The following is a 19,636-nucleotide window of genomic DNA, read 5'->3' on the forward strand; positions in this document are numbered from 1 at the left end:
TTGGACAGACAAAATTTGACATTTTATATGAACATGTTACAAATTAAGGATAACGATTAGTCGAGACAGCAGTGACTTTTTCTGAGAAATAGCGGCGTTCTGGGCTCAGGGAGACATGACAAAGCTCTTTGAATATGCATGAATCTTAAACCCCCGTCTATGGGTGTAGTTGTCTATTCGATAGGCACAATTGCTTTTTTGAAAGCTGTACACTTTTCAGGTGCAGACAGTGACAAGCTTAAAGCTCGCTGATTTAGGTGATAACAACGAAGGTCGTTGACAAGAAGAGCATTAAAGGAAGAGTCTAGTCCAGAAGTGGGTAGAAAGCGAAGAGATGTAGCCACTTCGCGACCTATTTACAACACCAAATTTTCAAAAGTTTATCAGTACGGTAGTTAGGTTTATCTTGATCTCTTTTTCAGCTGAGATTTGCCTTGTTTTGATGTCCTTTTGCGTTTGATGGATGCCAGCAACGCTTTCCTTCCAGCTTTTTTCTTAAAGTGTCTTTTCATGCCCTCTTGTTCGCTCATACCTAACATGGCCTCAGCTCCATTCATAGAAGTTGCACGGAATGGCCCGCCTTCAGGACCATCGTTTTCTAAAACATAAACAAGTTATATTTATAGAATAAAACTTGGCAAAGGGGTTTACTTCTCTAATATGAAACTCACTTCTCTAATAAGGGGCTTATTTCGACAAAAACAAGGCTGGTTGTTCTAACTATAGTCCGAACAAAGCGACAAGGGACCAAACCTCTGTGTCAGGTGAAACTTGCTGGTGGAATACAAACCTAACTAGGCTTTTACAAAAACTTTGCAGATCTTTTTAATCGGTGCTGTTTTATCGACAAATACGAACTTTCAAAAAAATGTTCTCATCCCGAACAAGTACCTTCTTTGAAAGACATGATGGTCTTCACTACTAGCAATTTCTAAGAAGTAATGCACAACAGATTTGATGATAAGCTTTTCTGGCAACTATAATACACTTTGCAACTGATTTTCAACTACAGAAGGATCTCCACTCCAACAACAACGAACAAGTTCGGGCAGAAACAATGCAAAGCGAGGAAAAATCACCCATTCTGGCGGAAAAGCTTATCAATTTAATGCAAAATGGAAATCAAATTAACTTATATATTATCCTGGCATTCAGAACTTCGTTTTAAATCATTTCATGGCGAGATTTTTAATACCCGACCGAGGGCCAATTAGAGCATGTCGCCCTGTTGGCAAATCAACAGAAAGCAGACTCCGTTGATGTCTTGCTCTTGTCGATTGTATGGGATAAAATAATTGCGAATGATAAGAAGATCTATATGCTATTTATGCTAATTATGCTAATATATGCTAATTACGTAAAGCAGTGGCGTAGATAGAAGAATTCATAGGAGGGGCAATAAATATTACTATACTTTGACACTTTACTTTGACAAAAATCTGAACATAACATAACGACATCAGTTCAGAACTGAAATAAAAAGTTTTCATTCAGATATTTTCATATATTCGTCTGTTATAGAGGTTTAAAATCTTCCCTCTCAAAATTTAACATTTAGATAAAAATAGTAAACCATGTTATAATTCTGACATTATCAGATGTTTTCCGACAAAATAGCAGTTTAGCTTTACAGGGGGGGGGGTCTTTCGCCCCCTCTGACCCCCCTCTATTTACGCCACTGACATAAGATGTCCGTTGTAAACTGGCTACATATAGAAGAAACAATTTAGCCAGTAAAGGATCCGTTTTTATCGAGAGTCACACAAGGATCACACGCTGCACCATTGTTATTCAATATGCATTGAAGCAACGCCAGAGTAACCTTTCATTCATTTTCATTCTCATTCATTTCAATTTTTTAGGCATGGAAGCTCCTCAGTTAGAGAAAACCTGATTTACAAGGGGCCATACATTTAAATACCATATAAGTTATAAACATAATAAATTCAATATTGTACAATAAGTACATTAAAAGAAATAAAGACATTTTTTAGAGTTGGTTGACTTTTTGCTTTATCATTCAACCCCTTCCAGAAACTTGCCACTCTGAATGAGAAAACCTGAGATCTCTGACCAACTGACGTCCTTAATTCTGGAGTTTTAAGTTAGTATTAGAAGTTGGTTCGTTAACCCTAGTGAACATGTCACTCACATAGGATGGCCCCTCGCCATTCAGGGATTTGACAACCAACATGAGGGTTTCAAGATCAAGTAACTCCCTGACTGTGGGCCATCCAAGAGCACAAATGATTGGCAAGGGTAATTGATTGACATCTTATAATTGTTCTGTCTGCACGGTTTTTGTAACTTTTGAAGTTTATCAAGAGAGGTTTCACCAACATTACCCCCAAACTTAAGGCCCAGCTTCAGGCCAGCAGGCGAACCTGCCTTTTGACTCCTTGTATCGAGTAAATCTGGATTGTTTTATAACAACGAGGGCTTAACAATGGCATCACTTGAATAACAACTAAGTCAATGGATATTAGGCCTGGTAGTTTTAAGTAAATTATTCGCAAAGATATCTACTCCTGCTTTATTGTGGTGTGCCTACTTCTATTAAAATGTTAAGGAGCGTTGATATTAGAATGTTCATAGTATTTCAATTTATGTTCTAATCATAAGTCTTTAAGGATGTAGTTGACTCTTACCCTCTTCAGGCCCCTCTCCTGGTTGTGGCTGAAATGGAGATTCTTCTTGCTGCGGACCAAATGGACCAGCAGATTCGGGACGAAACCGAGACATCTGTGATTGCGCATACGAGGCTTGTGCAGCAATGCTGTTCATGGGGATCTGGAACGGACTTTCTTGTCTAACAGCTTGGAAAGGACTGTCTTCACGCTCATCCATATTTCCTCCAGCTGGCTCGCCGTCCGGCTGAAACGGGCGGCCAATGGCTTTTGTGACGGACATATCTGGCTCCACGTTTGAGTACATGGATTCCTTACCTGTACCACAAAAAATATACCAGGTCATTTCATAATTAGCCTCTAAGGAGTTATAAGCTGTGGGGGCAAGCCTTTGTTAACATAAAGTGAAGGACAATAGTCTACTGTTTAAAACAATGGAAAGTCAATGGGGCTGGAGGGGCAGTTGCCCCTTAGGGGCTTGTTTTTTTTATAGTACGTTACAAAGTTACTTTCAAAATCAAAAAATCCTAGTGCGTTTGGTAGAGGATTGAAAAAGACTCCTTTGACGATGTTTACCAAGGAGAAGGGAGAAGAGGGGGAGGCTCTCACGAGAGAGAAGCTCAAGGCACTAACCCGAGGAAGGAATGCTCTTACTAGGGGATGGGGGGCTCTTACGAAGGGAAGGAATGCTCATACTAGGAGAAGGAGGCTCTAACGAGAGGGAGGGTGTTCACTTTTTCTAACAAGGTATATCCCTTCGTGTCCGATGGGATATTTATTTCTCTTCATAATTACTTCAGCTATAGTTTGTATAGTTTATGTTTAAACAAGAGACGTTTCCCTTCTAAAACTGGAAACTGGATACTCTTACTTAAGCTTATCGATGAGTTTGTATTCTAGATCCTTAATAAAATACATTCTAAGCAACAAAACCTCTTAAGACAGAGAATAGCTTTCATCAATGGCAAAATGCTATAGCGAACTGCAATGCTGTGTGAAACCTACAGATGAAGAAGACTAAACAGAAATACATAAGCATTGACTCACTATAGCCGTTTGGGCTGTCGTCATCAACTCCGTTTATTTTCGTAATAGCACGTTGCGTCATTGTATCGACATCATCTGATTCAGTGTATCGACCGATCATGCCATTATCGTCATCGTTGTTACGACCAACTTCCGCATTATCCCCGTAATTCGAAGGTGCAGCTACGAGAAATCGAAATATATAATCCGAATTCAGAAAACGCCTTCTTTGAAATTTTCCTTGTATTTTTTGAAAACAAGTTTTTTATAAACGGAATTTAAATAAAACCCTCTGTGGGTTGGTCTTTGTGCTTTGTCCTGACAAACACAACCGTAGCTAAATTCTGCTTACTTTATGTACTCTTGTCAAGTTATGCAAAAACCTTCTTCAAAACTACTGGATCGTTGGTTAACCTTCCTCCGGCTCACAGCCATGAAACCGTAATGCTTTCTTGACTCTGAATTTAATAAGGCAAATGTATAAGAGGTCTCTTACTTCTTACACAACGTACTATGTGAAAGGCCCCATATCATAAAAACGCTTACCAATTCCGGGTATATGAAAGTTTTGCCCTGGAAATCCCTCTTGTCGCTCTCTATATCCAAGGGGCTCACCACCAGCCCCCATGCCTACGGGCATGCCTTCGATTTCACTCCCCAATCCTCCTCTTCCTAACCCACCAAGCCCTTGTCCAGGGGGACCTCCTTGTCCAAAATCCCCCATTGCTAAAAAAATCACGATAAAATATAAGAAAATAATTTATATGCAAATTGAAATTAAAAACGTAAAATATATTTCAGGAATTGACATGATTTTTAAAAAACCTCTCCAAATAACTTTTAGTTAATCAATTTTTAGAAACATAGCCAGTTTTCACCAAAGGGACATTTTCACAAGTTCGAGAAAGAGATCAGTCTGATGTGCGTGTCTTATGTGTTATACAGAGAACAATGTGGTACTTTTCCACAAGAAACTCTTTCGCTGTGACACTTTCAAAATCTTTAATAGTTAAAATGGAGTGCTGTTCTTTCCAATATATCATTGTGTTTTTATGTGTTACTGTGACCGTTCAAGAGACACTAAGAATAGCCTAAAAAAATAAAGAAATCTATAGAAAGTGAAAAAAGTACAATCTCTGGTATATAGCTTTTCAACATGAGCTAGGCTCCTACATCTAAAATCTACATCTACAATGCCTGTCAAAAGTCCTGGAACACTGACGTCAATTTCCAAGGTCAAAGTCAATCATCCCCCGTCTCCCCTACAGAACAATATTGGTTACTATCAAACGGGTTAGGATTTTATGGAGGCACTTTCCTTTGCGCTTCTTCTATGTTATTTCTCTAAATCATCAACATTGTTTTAGGGGGAAGGGGGCGGAAGTAGTAAGTTTTTTTCATGAAAGGAATGAAAGATATCAAATGCAGAGTAAATAGCCGGGTGTTCCAAGTACTTTTGGCAGGCATTGTAGTTTTGTTATTTGCAAATTTACGTAGATCCAGCAGTCGTTTCTGTCAATTAGTATTTGCAAAAGACTCGCAAGTGCAGGAAGAGTCTCAGACGAATAAAAGAAACATAGTTGAAAGCAATTTCACAGAAGGAGAATGAAATAAATGTCAAACCAATAAAATGCGCTATCAATTGTTAAAATGGTAATAAAATAACAACATTTTGACTAGGCTATCATATTTGCAACGAATTTTTTTAAATGATGGCAATTAAGCAAACGGTTTAGGAATTAGGCCCCAAAAGTAGAAAAGGGCAGAGTGGTACGTGGGAGTCAACTGGAGAAATGTGAGCAAAGAAATGCTGGGGAAAACGGTAAACAGATTCTAGAAAGGAAACCTGACAATCAGGCTCTTGGTTTTCTCAAACAAAGGAAAAATTATCAATATTGCTTTTAAAAGGAGTTACATAGGAAGAATTCTAAAAGCATTTTTGGAATGCATTTCAAATTTCGAGAAATTCATAACTTGTTACGCAAAGGGCATGATGCAAAATGGTAGCGCAAAAAGTCTTCGATAAACGTTAACAGAATCCGTACAATTACAATAAGAGTTTTAAAAAGTAATGAAAAAAGAAATGTTTCGCGGAAGCTAACCTTCTTGTTGTCCGCCATCGGGCTCAGGGTAACCAAGTACTGGTAAACAAAAACAAAACAATTTTAACTAACAAATTTGCATCTTGATTTAAATAAAGACGTTTAAAGTAAAAAAGGTTTTACAGAGAGACTGGCAGAAAGGATCATCAATAATCTATTATCTTGACCTGGCTGCATTCAAGGTTGGAAAAGACTGAATTCCTTTGATATTTCAAAGTTTTATAGAAAGGTAATTGTACATAGTCTTTGGCTGGCTTTCAGGACAGCAAATTTTTAGATGAAGGGCTATGAAAAATTGTATCAGGGTAGAAATTAGATCTGGATTGAAACAGGCCATTCAAAAGACACACAGAGGTATTGGGTTGAGTAAAGCAACTTTTGAAATCATTTATGTAAAACTACTTCAAAGACTTCACAAGAATTAAAATAAACTTTAAAAATGTGATGTGACTTACATTGTTTCTTTGAGCTTTTTAATTCAGTTGGACTCTGAGCTTGTGGTTTTGAGCCTATAAATGTGACAAACATCGTCAATTCTAAAAAAAGATAGCAACTTTAAGGTAGCCTAAATGCTATACGAAGTTACAACGTAGGTCTGTCTTGAAAGAAGCTAAAATGGTATATTTAAAACTGTGTTACTTTTATTGTCGGGAAGGAGGGACAGTAAATCTTTTTTAAGTATTTTCGGTAGTCAAAGAGCTTGAGATCAATAACTTTATGACGATGGTTCAGTGGCTAGTGTCACCTACTACAGATCCAGAAATCATTCATGGCTGCGCGATTTAGGCTCTCCAAAGATAGAATGCAACCCTTTTGATCATATTTATAATAAATATATTTTTGTTTCAATTGCAACAAACCTATTTCATTGCCACAAACAGGTTATTGACCTGCCTAGTTCTACGTGTGGGGGTGAAGGGGGGGGGGGGGCGTTTGGCCCAAGCCTCCCACTGTTGATATATATACAAACAAATTGCCTATGTATTTCAATAGAAAACCAAAAATCGCACTAAGAGCTACAAATCTTTTTTACTATTTTAACAAAATTGTCGATTTGCTTCAAAAAGTAATTTCAAAGCAAGATTGGGAAGGCATACAAACTTTTCTTCGCTGCTCTTTCTGTCTTCTCGTGGTGTCTAACATGTTTGCTTTTTTTGCCTGAAACTAAAATTGAAATTTTTAGTTGAAATAATCGACAAAAAAATAAAATATATCTATCATGAGCTTGCAAGGTAGAATACTGACTCTATTATGTCTACCAGTAAATTCATCCAACAATTTTGCTATTTTTGGTGATTTAAACAGATAGCCAAAAATTTCCCCTCAGCAAGCTTGTGTTTCAAAAAGCAAATATACGAGGACCTGTTAATTTGCATTCATTTTCCGCGCCAGGTTTTAATTGCTTTGTTCATAATATTACCATAAATCGGTAACTTAGCGTTACACAGACTGATTCTTATGACCTAAAGATTTCATAAGACATCCCGTTCTGTTTATTTTCACTTTTTGATCTTCATCTACAACCTAGTCGATTATGAGCCATCATATTGCCATCATCAAATAAATGCCGCGAAGGTTTTCTCATCCCAAAGAAAATTTAGAATCTTCGACTTGACTCTCAAAAAAGGTTTCTTCAGTTCCAAACATGCAAAGAATTTAGAAAATACGTAATTTCAAACGACAATTTTTTTGAAACTTCATTGATCAATGAGCATTAATCAACAGGTAACATAGTTTGTATAAAAACAAGAAATACTTCACAATAATCAAACTTAAAAATATGCAAACTAGAAAATTTTCCAAAGCAAATCTCGAAGGTTTCAAGCTTATCCGTCCCATAAACCTTGCAATCTCGCTTATACACGACACTTTATATACGACAAACAGCATAAACTTTTTTAAAAAATTCTCTTTTATTTTACTCATTCTTATATGATGAAAAAAACTTAAAGTAGAAAAATCAAATACAAGTTTAGCTTCATTAAATGATTTTTTTGAAAAATAGATGGTTTTGTCTGCTACAAAATCGAAATATTTCTGATAGCAAGAACACCCAAGGTATTTAGGGTCTTCACTGGCAATGTCTATCGGCCCTACCCCAACAACATTATACATTATTCACAATGCTTAAAGGGGCAGCCCTTAGACTGAAATACTCCTGTATTAAAAAGGTTAAGGGAAACATTTCAGGTATTTTGTCTTTTGCTAAGGTCACTTTTTGGTACAATCGGAATGGAAGGTCACGGAGCTGTAATGAAATGTGTAGGGATCACGCAAAAACAGTGTGGTTTTCTCCTTTGAAAACCAGTCTACCCGGAATATTACTAGCGGTAGGATCCTCATGTCCCGATCCGGATTCTTCATCGTCTATGCTTATATCACTACTTTGCGGCGAGGCAGGAACAACAGCTTTGGAATCGGGGGTTTCTGGGGTGTCCGGTATGTCAGCTGTTGTGTCTGGAGTTTCTGGTGTTTCTGGTGTCTCTGTATCCGAGTTCGGTGTTTCAGTTGATGAGTCTGGCGTTTCAGTCGAAGAGCTTGGTGTATCAATAAACGTCCGGATTGTCTTTGGCAGACGATGCCGAAGGCTGGCTGCTGGAGCTGAATTGAATTATACTACAATTGGCTTCCTGCCTACATGTTCCAAAAAATCCTAAAAAGCCCTTAGAGCTGAAAAAGCAAGTAGAAAAGTCCAATATGAGCCATCAGACTCCTAAACCATGGACAGAAACCGTCGATGTATATTTAAATGAAGATTTACTCAACCACCTAAATCACTGGCCTCGCGTGAAAGTCCAATTAAGCCTCCTTTCCAACCGGTCCTTCAAGCTCCAACTAAGAGTCTCATACTCAGAAATAAACGTCTACTCTTTAACAAGCACCGGTAGAGTTTTAGTACAATCAATCAAGGTAGGCTGTGTGGGGGGGGGGGGGGCTTAAGTAAAAATTTTGATTGTCAATAACTGGCTATTAAGAAAACTTTAATGCCGGTATCTGGTGGGCTACAAGTTGCCAGGAAGGTGTGTTAATCGAGATGAATTACATTTTGTTATTGTCTTTATCCCAAAATAAAACCCCTGGTAAAAGCTCCAATCCTAACAAATACTGGGCAAAATACCCCTCCACCCTTCCACTCCTCCACCCTTCCACTCCTCCACCCTTCCACTCCTCCACCCTTCCACTCCTCCACCCTTCCACTCCTCCACCCTTCCACTCCTCCACCCCTCCACCCCTCCACTCCTCCACCCTTCCACCCTTCCACCCCTCCACCCCTCCACCCCTCCACCCTCCACCCTTCCACCCTCCAACCCTCCACCCCTCCACCCCTCCACTCCTTTACCCCTCCACCCCTCCATCCCTCCACCCCTCCACCCCTCCACCCCTCCACCCCTCCACCCTTCCATCCTCCACATGCATTATATTAATGACAAGCTGACAAGCTTGCATGCAATAGAAAATTATGTTGAAAGCTGTACTTACCAACTGCTATCGCTAACCCACAGATCAGGGTGAAATAGAGGAGTCGCATTTTTGAGGTATTTCAATCTACGGAAGGAATTAAACTCTGAGGATCAAAAATGAAGATATATTTACTCCTAAAGAAATAAGATCATAAGCCCTGAAATTCTCTACCTGGCGGATTGGCTGATGAGCTAGCAATGAATCACAATTACAAACACAGAAAACGGACACACGCCTCTTTTATTTGGGCACACTATTCTAACCATAAACTGGATCCCAGATCTTAATGCACAGGATAATGTGAGAGCGCCCATGATCTGGTTGAGGTTGGTATTACGCTGTTTTTTTCTAAGATTTTGAGAAGGTGTGCTTTTCCTAAAATGCCAGGCAAAGTCATAAAATGTTCAGAGATGTGGCTTGACCTATAGAGATCTCCAAAGATTAGGGGGAAAGTTGACAGCTATCAGTTCTTAGCGCGATTGTCTCGTTTGAACGATCAGTCAGTAATTAATGATCATAATAAAATTTTGATCGTGTATGTGTGTTTTTAATTATGGTTTATAAATGTACCGAGTTACCTAAGTATAATTTGTCATACAACACACGGGATCTCTTAAAATCCTTGGCCCAAAAAGCCAGTGACCGAAAACAGTAATTAATGAAGATAATGATTACAACTTCGTCAAACATTCTGAATTGTTTCGATAAATTATCATAAATTATCGTATCGCTATTATGTTATGAATGTAACCTAGTGTAAATGAGTAGCAGAGAATGAGGTTCCTTACAAATTGATTCCAGAACATTTCACCTTTATCGAGGTTAGCCAACTGATACTATTCAACCTTCTGAATCGCTTAGGTAATTTATCATAAATTATCATATCTCTATTATGTAATTATTTTAAGTTAGCGTACATGAGAAGTAGAGCAAAGGCCTCTTGCATATAGAGCTTGGTCTAAATAAGATGTAAAAATACATCCAACAGATGCAAATAAATTTTCAAGTGAGTTCAAAAACTTTGTTTCCTATGTCGGAGGCATGAAGAACTTGCCAATCAAAAATTTTTAAGGCCTCTTGTACAGACAGAATAAAAACACGGTGCCTGCTAGATTTAATCCTTCAAAGGACCAATGCTTTCTTTCAAAGGGACATGAGGAAGCCATTATTATACGATATTACCATTAATGCTTTATATAAATTTATATTCAAATTTTTATATCATTAAATCAAAAAATAAACGCAGCGTGTTTTGTTTATATGCAAAGCTAATTTAGGCAGATATGGTTGGAAAATTTAAAGATAATGTATGAATAATATGGGGTTGATAATTGGACAAGCAATTGTAGGGCCAAATTCATTTTCATCACGCTGCTTGTAGACAACACATTTTACTGTTTCGACTTCCATATTTTGTCATAAAATATAAAATGAATAATCATCGTATAATGCAGTGACAGCGCAGTGAATATTCCGAGTTTTTTGTTCGTGTGGCCTAAAATGCTTTTCTTCTATGGCCAGAATGCCCTTTTCTAGTTAGGTTTTCCGAGTTATACCGAATCCAACTTCTAAAATTTCTACAGCAGGGATAATGATTCTGATCGCACATAGGATTAAATTCCCCCCAAATTTAAAAGAATTTTCAAACTTGTGCTTTAAGAACTTCAGCAGAGAATTTTCCTGCAACTATTGATGATTGAAAAATTAGGTAGAAATAGAAAAAAATTTGGAAACTGGCATTCTTACCAGGGATGAAAGATCAATAATAGAATCATATTCAGTTCTAAAAAATTAACGCATCACGATTGAAGTGAAATTATCGATTAGAAATAGGCCGTGTTATATAGTCGTTATATGCGAAATCGAAGCTAGATATAAGACAGTATATTAAACTTGCTTACTCACCACCAAAAACCTCCCTTCATTAAATTGTTACTTTAAGGGTAAATTCTTCCGTAAAAAAAATGATAAATTTCACTAAAATGTGAAAACTGTCGAACAGAGAAACAAGCGATTGTGTTTTACCAAGCCAGTGAACTTATGACATGGTTGGTGCCCATGAATGCGTAGGGGGTGACCCGATTGATTTCAGAAACATTGAGCTTACAGCAAGCATAACTTCACTGTGTTCTTGTCCCGTGTAAACAACGGGGAAAACATTACACAAAGTTGGTGATAAGTTTCAAAGAATGGCACTTTGCTTTTATAAATGGTGGCGTTTTGAAAAGATATACTCGATCATGTTTGTAATTATTTAGGCCTAAATTTGAACAAACGTATTACAGTATTGATAAGGTGTAACAAACAACTATACTGGCAAAATATAATGAAAACATTACACAAAGTTGGTGATAACTCTCAAAGAATGGCATTTTGCTTTTATAAATGGTGGCGTTTTGAAATGATATACTCGATCATGTTTGTAATTATTTAGGCCTAAATTTGAACAAACGTATTACAGTATTGATAAGGTGTAACAAACAACTATACTGGCAAAATATAATGAAAACATTACACAAAGTTGGTGATAACTCTCAAAGAATGGCATTTTGCTTTTATAAATGGTGGCGTTTTGAAATGATATACTCGATCATGTTTGTAATTATTTAGGCCTAAATTTGAACAAACGTATTACAGTATTGATAAGGTGTAACAAACAACTACACTGGCAAAATATGATGACAACTGCAGCCAATAAGTTGCATTTGGTAGCTATCATTAAATATAAACGAACACTTTTTGCTAAACTAACTGCTAAAAATTGAAGAAACTCTATAAAAATAGTTTTTAAAAATATGTGTCCAAAAAGGAACGGGAAAAGCCCAAATTTGTGTGTTATCTAATGTTATCCCCGTACACTTTTATAAGGCTGAATATGAATTGTTTGAGACAGAAGGAAAGATGAACTCAAAAACACAAAAGGGCTCTCACGACACGAATTCGTAGCAGTAATCATTCTAAAAACCCGCTGCCTAGCCACAGACAATGGCCTAGCCAAAAGAGTCGGCTCTGTAGAGGAGGCTGAACCAAGAACAAAAGATAGGGTTGGTTTAAAGTTGGAGAAAAGGCGACAGAAAGAGCCAGACTCAAGAAATGAATCTTTCGTCCATACTTCTGCCATTTCAAAAAATCTATGAATCTTCGGAAAAAAAACCAAAGCATTGCGTGGTCTGTTATGAATCTTTAAATCAATGGTATAGAAGCGCCTTTGAATTATCTTGGTTCGATCACCTTCCATTGTCGTTGGTCACGTGACCCTTAATTTTTCCTAAACTCTGAGAGCAGTAACTGCGAAGGCGCAGACTGGATAATGAATGGGCTTAACCGCAAGTTCGCTCTAACCCGCACGTTGGCGAAAATGCGAGCTGGATTTTCGACCTGTTGATGACAGGTGGCTTTGTGCAATTTCTGAGCAAAATTATGTCTAAACAAAACATTGACCTTTGATTTTCTGAGCAACAAGCAGCGAGGGAGTCCGATCGAAGGAGCTGCGGCCTAACCGGAAAAATGCGTTATAAGGACCCAAAATAAAGGTAATTTTATTCTTTTTGCGATTCCAGACAAACTACTTCATTGCCAGCTGCAATCAAAAACCATTTCATCGAAAATATAATATCGTAATACTAATTGGCAGAGAGTAACAATAATTACTTTGATAAATTGAAAATTTTAAACAATTATTCCCAGAAGCACAAACTGGCACATAAAGAAGTAAATTAGGTTTAAAAAATGGAACTTGAAAGACGGTTTTGGGTTGTCAATACAGCTGGGCAAGCAAACTTAAAATAGTCCATCAATATATCTAGGAAGCTCAACCACAGAGTCAATATCTATTCTGTGGCTCAACTTAAGGTTATATTCGGAGTTAAGTATTTTTTGGAGATAATAAAAATACAATAGCTATTATGAAGAGTGATACATATGAATCAAGGCTAGCATGTTTGTGTGAAATATACCATATGTCAATTCCTACTATGTCTAGTATTGTGGCACCATAAAGCAGTGATGTATTAAAAGTCTAAACCAGCAATTTCTGAGATCACGTAGAACAGTATCAACAATACAGAAGCCAAAATCATCGTCAATTTGTTTTGTGATGTTCATAAAAGTTGCTTTATCAGCAAAAAGAGGGGGCGTGGTTACGGGAAAATATTTCAGCACATGAAACAAAATTGCTTGTCAACAAAGTCACAATGTTGGCTTGCCTTTTAAGAAAGAGTGATAAGAACAGCCACTTTTAGGAGTGGCAACGAAACAGGCTTGCGCAGCTGAGAATAGATTTTCCACAAGCTTGAAAAAAACAAATACAATTTTCAAGGAGGTAGACTGAAAATACACTGACAGTTACGTAGAGTTTATACGATATAGTGCGGTGAAGACTTGATGGTCTTTCGTTTTGGAACAAATGGTGTGACATATGTATGACATCGGTTCTCATTCTAAACAACACGAAACACCTACAAATGCATAGAGCGCCCTAGAGAGGCTTCTAAAGGGGGCAATTTGAGTCTGCATGACAACGAACGACATTTCAAACCTTGTCATATCAGGGAATACAGTAGCTAGCAAAACGAAAATATCATGATATCATTTCGTGACATAAATTGATGGGTAAAGCTTTTGCATCAAGAGCAAGGAAGGGCACGATAGCAAGAGACAGAGGCATTTAACACGAATGTAACACATACTCACAAACAGGCGAACAACAATCCTTCTTACATTTCCCAAATGATTTCAAACTGCTTAACTAGCTTTTGTCAGACAGGTCATCTGGGAGGTTTGTGAATATGTTTAACAAACAACGTTGCATATACTACAGATTTATACAGGGGACGTCTATAGATTCAAGGGCGTAGCTAAAGGGGATGTGAAATTCCCAGATTTATTACCCGTTGGTCAGAATATCGTCAGCTGGCCCAGAAGATCCTTACTTGGTCGTTGATATCGCGAAAACGGTAGGTGTTATAACATCTAAATTTCCCTTCATCTATGCCTTCGTCGGAAAATTTTATTATTGTTTACATTCCCCCAGGAAGTGTATTGAAGTCTGAAAAGGAAAACTACAACGCAGTTGACTTCCATCCCCTAGTCTGGAAGGGTAAACAACAACGCAGTATAGCTACAACGCAGTTGACCTCCATCCCTTAGTCTGGAAGGTTAAGCTACAACGCAGCTGACCTTCATCCCCTAGTCTGGAAGGTTAAGCAACAACGCAGTATAGCTACAATGCAGTTGACCTCCATCCCTTAGTCTGGAAGGTTAAGCTACAACGCAGTATAGCTACAACGCAGCTAACCTCCATCCCCTTGTCTGGAAAGTTAAGCTACAACGCACTATAGCTACAACGCACTATAGCTACAACGCACTATAGCTACAACGCAGTTGACCTCCAACCCCCTAGTCTGGAAGGTTAATCTTTCAAAAAACACACACTGGATTGTCTTCTGTGTTTTTGTCACGTGTCCAGCAAAGACACCATCACTTCAAAATTCACACAGATAAGGATCAAAGCACAGTTGCTTTATAATGTTGAGATTTCGAGAGATGTGGCAAAGAGAATAAAGATACTTTTCAGAACGAATATGCACCCGTTGTTAAAATAAAACATGAAGCTTTTCACAGCTAAGTGATTGCAAACCAAATTACAGTCGAAACAAAGGCAACCCTTGAGAGGTTCAGAGATGTGGGTACGATTCTGGCACAACTAGAGATTCTTAAGTAAGACAACACAAGAAGGGTCAAGTAATGAAAGGGTTGCTATGTTCATAAGAGTTTAAAAGGCTGGCAATAAGGTCAATTTCGCAGTGGAACTTTGGATTGGGTGGTGCTGTTTAGGTTATATTATAGACACAGCCTAAAGGAATGTAGTAGCTTAATAGTTCTGAGCCTTGTCGAGAATAAAAGCCCAGGACAATACGGGACGTCGGCAGGGCAGAAAAGCATGAGAATGAGCACATAGAGGAAAAACCAGAAAAAACCAGATAAAAACCAGGACCTGCAGAACAATTGAATCATTTATTTCCGAAAGCAACTTTGAAGTTTAAAAATGGCCTGAATTTTCAGTCAAATATAAGTATATGATTTCTGTGGTTCGATGATGTTAACAAGGATGCTGCTTACAATGGATTTCAGGATAGCATTTATAGGTACATAACACTAGAGGGCTACAGGGGCTGGTGCTCAGTAGCGTAGTAAGGGGAAGGGAAAAGAGGAGGCGGACGCTCCCCCCTCCTCGCAGATGGCAAAAAATCTCCTTGAAAAGAGGCGTTTTCTGGCATTCCTTGAGGTGTGGATCCCCATTTTTCCCTCGCCAACTCGCCTTTGCATCCCCCATTCTCATCACCCTGGCTACGCTACTGCCGGTGCTCCTAATGTCCATGCTACAACCCTGAACCTCGAATATCGGTGGACTATCAATATTCTCGATTTCTCTTTTAGACCATGCAAAGGAAACGGCATGCTTCGAATCAGCGTTAAAAAGAATGTTTTCGTTTGCCTGGTTATCGCAATAATCTTCATTATATCACTGTACCAATACTGCGAGAGCCACCCGAACCAGTGTTTTTATTTTGAAGAAGACACTCCAAGTAGAATAGCAATTGTTGCAAACTATTTGGAGCAGAATGAAAGGTGAGAGCCTCGTTCTCTCTAGCCTCTTTCTAATCACTTTTTGCTTCACAATAGCCTCTCTCTAACATCTCTCGCCTCTCTTCAGCCACATTTTAGCATATTTCTAACCAGCGGTCAGAGCCATATACAAGCAACCTCGGAGTAACGGAAATCTCCCCGTAACGGTAACCCTCGTTTATCATATGTTCGGTACATAGAGGCATCACAGTACCCAACGACAAACCCTTTAAATGTATCGGGGTAAATAGAAAAATTATGCTTTTACCGAACCGTAGAAACTAAAACACACTCAAAGGCGAAATAATGCGCACATAGCTATCTATCGTCTTGATCATGTCCCTTTTGGTGGGAAAAATCCAAGGAGACCCTTTGAAGGTCTCACTCTTGAGGGGTTCTAAGGCTTAAAGGATCCAAATCAACACATACGGAATGGGTCGGTGTAAATTAAAAATTAGGGTAATGGATACGCAGAAAAGATTAATTACTGTCGTATCTTGCAGTTGAATGTCCTTTACTGATCATGTCATGTTTGTTACAGCGCCTTGCTCTCTGGTCATGTGAAATGGTTGTCAAAGGAAGTGATCACCACTCCCAAACCTATAGGTAAGTGAAGGTGTATCGAAATACTTGTATTGCTTCAGAAAAAATAGTTTATCATTATTACTTATGTTTTTCAATTAAAAATACATTTCATCAAGTAAATCTTTAATTTAGTATTCTAAGAGAAGAAAAATTCGTGGGAAGAAAGTTTCACGAATTGAGAAAAGCGCAAAATTTTGGAAATCAGTTTTCGCGAAAAAGGTGAAAAAGGATCATTCGGGAAAATAAACTTTCGCGTTTGAAATTAATGGCATGATATTTCTCTCATTTTTACCTTTGAGTATAGCTGCAAACAGAAAAATGTTTGGAGACGTTTTACAATATGATGATCCATGCTTTACATACTCGTTTTTTATAAATAAATTACTGTTACATCGTAGATACTTTGCAAGAGTTATTGCAAAGAAATGGGCGGACGAAAGAAGGCAAAAAAAATGATGCAAATAATCCTGAGCTAAAACGGTTTGAGCGGGTTGACATGGAAGAAGTACTCGATGAAGAGAAGGAGCGAGAGGAGATAAAATTACTTGGCCTTGATGCCGGTACTGATAACAAAACACTGGGATACAAGGAAGGAGACTTTCTCGTACGAGAGCAAAGGAAATATGGCAATGAAACTGGACAGGAACTCAGCCAAAAGAAACATTTGATGGATCTGTTTAACACTACCTTAGGTCTTGGAAGATACGAGAGGGTTGATAAAACAATACTTGATCCAGGATCTCTTACTAAAGCTGAATTAGCAGAATTTTACAATAAAACATTGAATTCATCAGGAACATTTATCTTTAACATTGAAAGGCTAGATAACTTGACCCATTCTGATCATGAGTCAAACAGGGTACAGAATGGCACAAAAGAGGGAAAACCAGGTGATACTAAAAAAGTGCTGGGGCAACATATTTATAGAAAAAATGAAATTAAGGGAACAGTGGAATCAACAATCAATAGTAAACAGAATGGTATTAAATTGGAAGGTAACCAGCTAACCAGTAGAAGTAAGGTGTCAACAAAATACGTTACAGTTAAGAATACAAGTAAAACTGTAAAACAAAATTCTACAATAACATTAGCTTCAAGGGCTGACAATAATAGTCAATATTTAGAGAACATTGATACTGAAAATCATTCTTCAGGCTCAGGAGAGGAAACTGAAACAAGTGGCAAAGGTTTCAGTGAGCAGGATAGTTCCCAAAATTCAGTGCAACAGTTTGCAAATCGCCACAGGTCAATAGAAAGTAAAGCAAGAACCAGTTTTAACAGAGTGCTTGACTATGGAAGCACAGGACAGTATGAAAGTGTGAAAAGGTATGGCAAAGTGGACTTGCCAAAAACTAAGAAAAGTGTCCTTAAAGGAGATGCAGTTATTGACTATATTGATGAAAAAAATTACACAGTAAGAAATGTCCTGCCAAAAAACATAACTGGAAGCTCTGCATTGCTTAATGATAAAGGCAAAATAAAGAGTTCTATATTGCAGGGAAATGAAAATTTAGACCTACAAAACAAAAAATCTGATTATGAGCAGATAATTGGAGATGACTTAGACGAAGAAGGCAGTGCTACTGCAAATGAAGATGAAAACAAAATACAGAATAAATCAGATTCTTTTTTGAAAAATGCTAAAAATTCCAAAGCATTGAGTAGCTTGAATGCAAGTGTGTCAGACTTGCTTGATAAGACTGACATTTATGAAGAAAGAAAAGATACAAACAAACAAGTGATTGGAAATAAAAAGAGTAGTAATATGTCATCAGTTATGAGCAGCACCAGTTATGCAAGCAGTAAAGAAAGGACAAATAACAACATAGATTTGAAAGATATAGAAATGCAAGGTACAGCTGAAACTATAAAATTATCAAAGCGTCAGGACATTGGATATAAAACAATAAAATTGAACTATACACAAAAGGCAATTTCTTCAATTTCAAGTAAAAATAACACACTTAGCCAGGATCTGGACAAGCATAACCAAACAAGGTAAAATTTTATCTTAGATATCTTTGAAAAATTTAGATTTGCGAAACCCTATAGCATGTCTGCCAGAAGCAATTAAGGAATAACCATTACCTGATTTTTAAGCAAATTTGATAAAGTTTTAGTAGATAAAATCAAATAATTATTATAACATTCAGCTTTTCACTTGAGATTTAGAAAGAGCAAGCAAAGAAACACAGCCTGTCAATAGGTTGAGCAGCACTGTTATTTCTTAGGTGTAAGTTTGATTCACAAAAATCTATACATATATTGTTTGGAAAACTCAACCAATCAATCAATATTTATTTACACGAGATACCTTTCAGCAAAAAAAGAACTATTTACACAAAAAGAACTATTAAAAAAGAACTATTTGCATATTGCTGCTCTACCAAGGGGTCGTGTTTGGGTCCTGTCGAAGGTTCGAAGGATACTGTCTAAAACCTATTTTAAACAAGCAATGGATTCTTTTTCTCGAATGTTGTTAGGGATATCATTCCAGTTTTTGACACCAGAGAAATAGAAAGCTCGCTTTGCATACTCTAACCTAACTTTGGGAATTTGCAGGTCTCCACAGTTTCTGGTTCTATACTCTGAAATCATGGATCTTTCAGTGAATTTATGGCGAAGATTTTCGGCACAGATGACATATATCGTTTTGACATATTTGGCATAAATTGAGGTATTAGGAATGACTAAACGCAACAACAACCAGCTAGGGACTCATTTCGAGTGACAGAATAAATATTTGTTGAGCAGTAGAAGAGCTTGGAAAAAGGTAGTAGGGGTGTTTATAGGCTGGATGACTCACTTGAAAGAGGCTCTGATGAATTGTGTTATAAAAAATATTTCAAAGCAACATTAATGGCAATAAGTTCTATTTAGCAATATTATTCTGTTAAATTGACAGGATCAGCATCAGAAAGGGATCCAACAAGAGAAAGAAAAAGAGGAATGGGTTATTATTTTTTAACAAAGTATCATGCAAGTCTTTAGACCCAAAATTGGTTCTTTATAATCGAATCTTCAAAACGGCAAGCACAAGTATAAACAAATACTTACTGGAAGAAAGGAAAAGAGGTTACCTCAGAATAATGATCGGTAAGCAGGCATTATCAAATATTTCATTTATACATACCAGATGTTATCTTTAGCAAAGGTGCAGAAACATAAAAGGGGCAGAAGTCCCTCAAACCCCAAGGGGCATTGATC

At 37.6% G+C, this 19,636-nt stretch overlaps 2 protein-coding genes across 7 annotated transcripts in view; one reads left to right on the forward strand and one right to left on the reverse strand.

The window, feature by feature from the left end:
* Positions 1–19,636, reverse strand: part of LOC135695313 (uncharacterized) — a 20,199-nt gene continuing 563 nt past the window's right edge. The window contains exons 1-10 of one of the 4 annotated variants that reach the window (XM_065214372.2): positions 11,123–11,311; positions 9,236–9,301; positions 8,081–8,356; positions 6,857–6,919; positions 6,211–6,264; positions 5,756–5,794; positions 4,200–4,379; positions 3,675–3,836; positions 2,649–2,945; positions 1–598 (exon numbers count right to left, since the gene is read on the reverse strand). In XM_065214372.2, coding sequence (XP_065070444.2) covers positions 402–598; positions 2,649–2,945; positions 3,675–3,836; positions 4,200–4,379; positions 5,756–5,794; positions 6,211–6,264; positions 6,857–6,919; positions 8,081–8,356; positions 9,236–9,284 — 1,317 coding nt within the window. In that variant the 5' untranslated portion in view covers positions 9,285–9,301; positions 11,123–11,311 and the 3' untranslated portion in view covers positions 1–401. Of the gene's footprint in view, positions 599–2,648; positions 2,946–3,674; positions 3,837–4,199; positions 4,380–5,755; positions 5,795–6,210; positions 6,265–6,856; positions 6,920–8,080; positions 8,357–9,235; positions 9,302–11,122; positions 11,312–19,636 lie in introns of those variants that run through there. The other 3 variants (XM_065214373.2, XM_065214374.2, XM_065214375.2) reach the window with 3 other exon arrangements.
* LOC135695312 (uncharacterized) overlaps positions 12,470–19,636 on the forward strand; it is a 14,755-nt gene continuing 7,588 nt past the window's right edge. The window contains exons 1-6 of one of the 3 annotated variants that reach the window (XM_089108726.1): positions 12,470–12,750; positions 13,983–14,172; positions 15,656–15,847; positions 16,386–16,450; positions 16,828–18,427; positions 19,335–19,525. In XM_089108726.1, coding sequence (XP_088964852.1) covers positions 15,675–15,847; positions 16,386–16,450; positions 16,828–18,427; positions 19,335–19,525 — 2,029 coding nt within the window. In that variant the 5' untranslated portion in view covers positions 12,470–12,750; positions 13,983–14,172; positions 15,656–15,674. Of the gene's footprint in view, positions 12,751–13,982; positions 14,173–14,608; positions 15,848–16,385; positions 16,451–16,827; positions 18,428–19,334; positions 19,526–19,636 lie in introns of those variants that run through there. The other 2 variants (XM_065214370.2, XM_089108719.1) reach the window with 2 other exon arrangements.

This window comes from Rhopilema esculentum, chromosome 2, assembly GCF_057945365.1.
Source record: "Rhopilema esculentum isolate cy_ngs chromosome 2, ASM5794536v1, whole genome shotgun sequence".
Lineage (NCBI taxonomy): Eukaryota > Metazoa > Cnidaria > Scyphozoa > Rhizostomeae > Rhizostomatidae > Rhopilema > Rhopilema esculentum.